This window comes from Phyllobates terribilis, unplaced genomic scaffold (genome assembly GCF_046119375.1).
Source record: "Phyllobates terribilis strain yellow unplaced genomic scaffold, ASM4611937v1 Scaffold_25__1_contigs__length_18738178, whole genome shotgun sequence".
Lineage (NCBI taxonomy): Eukaryota > Metazoa > Chordata > Amphibia > Anura > Dendrobatidae > Phyllobates > Phyllobates terribilis.
In genome coordinates, this window is record NW_027362785.1 from 5,231,976 (window position 1) to 5,237,975 (window position 6,000).

The 6,000-nt window shown below is 47.5% G+C and overlaps 1 protein-coding gene across 1 annotated transcript in view; it reads left to right on the plus strand.

Moving 5' to 3' along the window:
• LOC141176417 (germ cell-specific gene 1-like protein) overlaps nt 1-1,469 on the plus strand; it is a 49,899-nt gene extending 48,430 nt beyond the window's left edge. The window contains exon 5 of the mRNA XM_073660401.1: nt 1,120-1,469. Within this exon, the coding sequence (XP_073516502.1) occupies nt 1,120-1,411 (292 nt within the window). The 3' untranslated portion in view covers nt 1,412-1,469. The remainder of the gene's footprint in view (nt 1-1,119) is intronic.
• Nucleotides 1,470-6,000: the final 4,531 nt, after the last annotated feature.

Here is a 6,000-nt window from a genome sequence, read left to right on the forward strand (position 1 = left end):
CAGCTGTACATATATAATTATATACAGGAGATGTCCAGGTTACACCAGCTGTACATATATAATTATATACAGGAGATGTCCAGGTTATACCGGCTGTACATATATAATTACATACAGGAGATGCCCAGGTTATACCAGCTGTACATATATAATTATATACAGGAGATGTCCAGGTTATACCGGCTGTATATATATAATTATATACAGGAGATGTCCAGGTTATACCGGCTGTACATATATAATTATATACAGGAGATGTCCAGGTTATACCGGCTGTACATATATAATTATATACAGGAGATGCCCAGGTTATACCGGCTGTACATATATAATTATATACAGGAGATGCCCAGGTTATACCAGCTGTACATATATAATTATATACAGGAGATGCCCAGGTTATATCAGCTGTACATATATAATTATATACAGGAGATGTCCAGGTTATACCAGCTGTACATATATAATTATATACAGGAGATACCCAGGTTATACCAGCTGTACATATATAATTATATACAGGAGATGTCCAGGTTATACCGGCTGTACATATATAATTATATACAGGAGATGCCCAGGTTATACCAGCTGTACATATATAATTATATACAGGAGATGCCCAGGTTATATCAGCTGTACATATATAATTATATACAGGAGATACCCAGGTTATACCAGCTGTACATATATCATTATATACAGGAGATGCCCAGGTTATACCGGCTGTACATATATAATTATATACAGGAGATGCCCAGGTTATACCAGCTGTACATATATAATTATATACAGGAGATGCCCAGGTTATATCAGCTGTACATATATAATTATATACAGGAGATACCCAGGTTATACCAGCTGTACATATATCATTATATACAGGAGATACCCAGGTTATACCGGCTGTACATATATAATTATATACAGGAGATGCCCAGGTTATACCAGCTGTACATATATAATTATATACAGGAGATGCCCAGGTTATACCAGCTGTAAATATATAATTATATACAGGAGATGTCCAGGTTATACCAGCATGCTCCATTGTATCCACGATGCCTATGTTATAGCAGCTGTAGAAATATAGTTGTATTAATGCCTGTCCTCTCTCCGCAGTTTGGCTTGGGGCTCGTTCACATGTTGCATGGCGGCTTCAGTAACAACCATCAACCGATACACAAAGACCATATTAGAGTTCAAGCAGAGGAGACGGAACCTGGAGAGAAGTCTACAGAACACGCAGAAGACCCCGGAGCAGGGGGGCTCGGCGCCGGTGTGGGACATCTATATCCACACCCTGCAGGGCCACAGGGGGGGCTTCATGGAGTCATCGGTGCCGGCACAGGACCCCTCAAACTACGGCAATCTAAACCACTTCCCTTACACACAGTGTGACGAGTACTGCTAGTGCCCCCTACAGGTTGTGGAGATTATGTACTGTTTTATAATAAAATCTTTGGGTGGGCCTCCTTGTATGTTTGTGGACAACCCCCTAGACCTTCCTGATAATCCGTGACTAGGAAGACCCCAAGATTATAATACATTTTATGGAGAAACAGAATCCAATAATATAGTGGGAAATTTCTACTTCCAAGGAACCTTCGTGAGAGGTTGGGTACCACCATCCCAGACGAGCCATCATGGCTCCTCAGATCTAGAGGTAGTGGTAAAAGCATTCTCTCCAGTACCACGACTATGGCCTAAGGTACCACCATCCCATACAAGCCATCATGGCTCCTCAGACCTAGAGGTAGTGGTAAAAGCGTTCTCTCCAGTACCATGGCTATGGCCTAAGGTACCACCATCCCACACAAGCCATCATAGCTCCTCAGATGTAGAGGTAGTGGTAAAAGCGTTCTCTCCGGTACCACGGCTATGGTCTAAGGTACCACCATCCCACACAAGCCATCATGGCTCCTCAGACCTAGAGGTAGTGGTAAAAGCGTTCTCTCCGGTACCACGGCTATGGTCTAAGGTACCACCATCCCACACAAGCCATCATGGCTCCTCAGATGTAGAGGTAGTGGTAAAAGCATTCTCTCCAGTACCACGACTATGGCCTAAGGTACCACCATCCCATACAAGCCATCATGGCTCCTCAGACCTAGAGGTAGTGGTAAAAGCGTTCTCTCCAGTACCACGGCTATGGCCTAAGGTACCACCATTCCACACAAGCCATCATGGCTCCTCAGATCTAGAGGTTAGTGGTAAAAGCGTTCTCTCCAGTACCATGGCTATGGCCTAAGGTACCACCATCCCACACAAGCCATCATGGCTCCTCAGACCTGAAGGTAATGGTAAAAGCGTTCTCTCCAGTACCACGGCTATGGTCTAAGGTACCACCATCCCAGACAAGCCATCATGGCTCCTCAGATCTAGAGGTTAGTGGTAAAAGCGTTCTCTCCAGTACCACGGCTATGGTCTAAGGTACCACCATCCCACACAAGCCATCATGGCTCCTCAGACCTGAAGGTAATGGTAAAAGCGTTCTCTCCAGTACCACATCTATGGCCTAAGGTACCACCATTCCACACAAGCCATCATGGCTCCTCAGATCTAGAGGTTAGTGGTAAAAGCGTTCTCTCCAGTACCACGGCTATGGTCTAAGGTACCACCATCCCAGACAAGCCATCATGGCTCCTCAGATCTAGAGGTAGTGGTAAAAGCGTTCTCTCTGGTACCACAGCTATGGCCTAAGGTACCACCATCCCACACAAGCCATCATGGCTCCTCAGATCTAGACGTAGTGGGAAAAGCGTTCTCTCCAGTACCACGGCTATGGTCTAAGGTACCACCATCCCACACAAGCCATCATGGCTCCTCAGATCTAGAGGTAGTGGTAAAAGCGTTCTCTCCAGTACCACGGCTATGGCCTAAGGTACCACCATTCCACACAAGCCATCATGGCTCCTCAGATCTAGAGGTAGTGGTAAAAGCATTCTCTCCGGTACCACGGCTATGGTCTAAGGTACCACCATCCCAGACAAGCCATCATAGCACCTCAGATCTAGAGGTAGTGGTAAAAGCGTTCTCTCCAGTACCACGTCTATGGTCTAAGGTACCACCATCCCACACAAGCCATCATAGCTCCTCAGATCTAGAGGTAGTGGGAAAAGCGTTCTCTCCAGAACCACAGCTATGGCCTAAGGTACCACCATCCCACACAAACCATCATAGCTCCTCAGATCTAGAGGTAGTGGTAAAAGCATTCTCTCCAGTACCACGGCTATGGTCTAAGGTACCACCATCCCACACAAGCCATCATAGCTCCTCAGATGTAGAGGTAGTGGTAAAAGCGTTCTCTCCGGTACCACGGCTATGGCCTAAGGTACGACAATCCCACACAAGCCACCATGGCTCCTCAGATCTAGAGGTAGTGGTAAAAGCGTTCTCTCTAGTACCATGGCTATGGCCTAAGGTACCACTATCCCACACAAGCCATCATAGCTCCTCAGATGTAGAGGTAGTGGTAAAAGCGTTCTCTCCGGTACCACGGCTATGGCCTAAGGTACGACAATCCCACACAAGCCACCATGGCTCCTCGGATCTAGAGGTAGTGGTAAAAGCGTTCTATCCAGAACCACAGCTATGGCCTAAGGTACCACCATCTCACACAAACCATCATAGCTCCTCAGATCTAGAGGTAGTGGTAAAAGCATTCTCTCCAGTACCACGGCTATGGTCTAAGGTACCACCATCCCACACAAGCCATCATAGCTCCTCAGATCTAGAGGTAGTGGGAAAAGCGTTCTCTCAGAACCACAGCTATGGCCTAAGGTACCACCATCCCACACAAACCATCATAGCTCCTCAGATCTAGAGGTAGTGGTAAAAGCATTCTCTCCAGTACCACGGCTATGGCCTAAGGTACCACCATCCCACACAAGCCATCATAGCTCCTCAGATCTAGAGGTAGTGGTAAAAGCGTTCTCTCCGTTACCACGGCTATGGCCTAAGGTACCACCATCCCACACAAACCATCATAGCTCCTCAGATCTAGAGGTAGTGGTAAAAGCATTCTCTCCAGTACCACGGCTATGGTCTAAGGTACCACCATCCCACACAAGTCATCATGGCTCCTCAGATCTAGAGGTAGTGGTAAAAGAGTTCTCTCCGGTACCACGGCTATGGTCTAAGGTACCACCATCCCAGACAAGCCATCATAGCTCCTCAGATCTAGAGGTAGTGGTAAAAGCGTTCTCTCTGGTACCACAGCTATTGCATAAGGAACCACCATCCCACACAAGCCATCATGGCTCCTCAGATGTAGAGGTAGTGGTAAAAGCGTTCTCTCTGGTACCACGTCTATGGTCTAAGGTACCACCATCCCACACAAGCCATCATAGCTCCTCAGATGTAGAGGTAGTGGTAAAAGCGTTCTCTCCAGTACCACGGCTATAGTCTAAGGTACCACCAACCCACACAAGCCATCATGGCTCCTCAGATCTAGAGGTAGTGGTAAAAGCGTTCTCTCTAGTACCATGGCTATGGCCTAAGGTACCACCAACCCACACAAGCCATCATGGCTCCTCAGATCTAGAGGTAGTGGTAAAAGCGTTCTCTCCAGTACCACGGCTATAGTCTAAGGTACCACCAACCCACACAAGCCATCATGGCTCCTCAGATCTAGAGGTAGTGGTAAAAGTGTTCTCTCTAGTACCATGGCTATGGCCTAAGGTACCACCAACCCACACAAGCCATCATGGCTCCTCAGATCTAGAGGTAGTGGTAAAAGCGTTCTCTCCGGTACCACGTCTATGGCCTAAGGTACCACCATCCCACACAAGCCATCATAGCTCCTCAGATGTAGAGGTAGTGGTAAAAGCGTTCTCTCCGGTACCACGGCTATGGCCTAAGGTACGACAATCCCACACAAGCCACCATGGCTCCTCAGATCTAGAGGTAGTGGTAAAAGCGTTCTCTCCAGTACCACGGCTATAGTCTAAGGTACCACCAACCCACACAAGCCATCATGGCTCCTCAGATCTAGAGGTAGTGGTAAAAGTGTTCTCTCCGGTACCACAGCTATAGTCTAAGGTACCACCAACCCACACAAGCCATCATAGCTCCTCAGATCTAGAGGTAGTGGTAAAAGTGTTCTCTCTAGTACCATGGCTATGGCTTAAGGTACCACCAACCCACACAAGCCATCATGGCTCCTCAGATCTAGAGGTAGTGGTAAAAGCGTTCTCTCCGGTACCACGTCTATGGCCTAAGGTACCACCATCCCACACAAGCCATCATAGCTCCTCAGATGTAGAGGTAGTGGTAAAAGCGTTCTCTCCGGTACCACGGCTATGGCCTAAGGTACGACAATCCCACACAAGCCACCATGGCTCCTCAGATCTAGAGGTAGTGGTAAAAGCGTTCTCTCTAGTACCACGGCTATGGCCTAAGGTACCACTATCCCACACAAGCCATCATAGCTCCTCAGATGTAGAGGTAGTGGTAAAAGCGTTCTCTCCAGTACCATGGATATAACCTAAGGTACCACCATCCCACACAAGCCATCATAGCTCCTCAGACCTAGAGGTTTTGGTAAAAGCGTTCTCTCCGGTACCACGTCTATGGCCTAAGGTACCAACAACCCACACAAGCCATCATGGCTCCTCAGGTGTAGAGGTAGTGGTAAAAGCGTTCTCTCCGGTACCACGGCTATGGCCTAAGGTACCACCATCCCACACAAGCCATCATAGCTCCTCAGATGTAGAGGTAGTGGTAAAAGCGTTCTCTCCAGTACCACGGCTATGGTCTAAGGTACCACCATCCCACACAAGCCATCATGGCTCCTCAGATCTAGAGGTAGTTGTAAAAGAGTTCTCTCCAGTACCACGACTATGGCCTAAGGTACTACCATCCCACACAAGCCATCATGGCTCCTCAGATGTAGAGGTAGTGGTAAATGCGTTCTCTCCGGTACCACGGCTATGGCCTAAGGTACCACCATCCCACACAAGCCATCATAGCTCCTCAGATGTAGAGGTAGTGGTAAAAGCG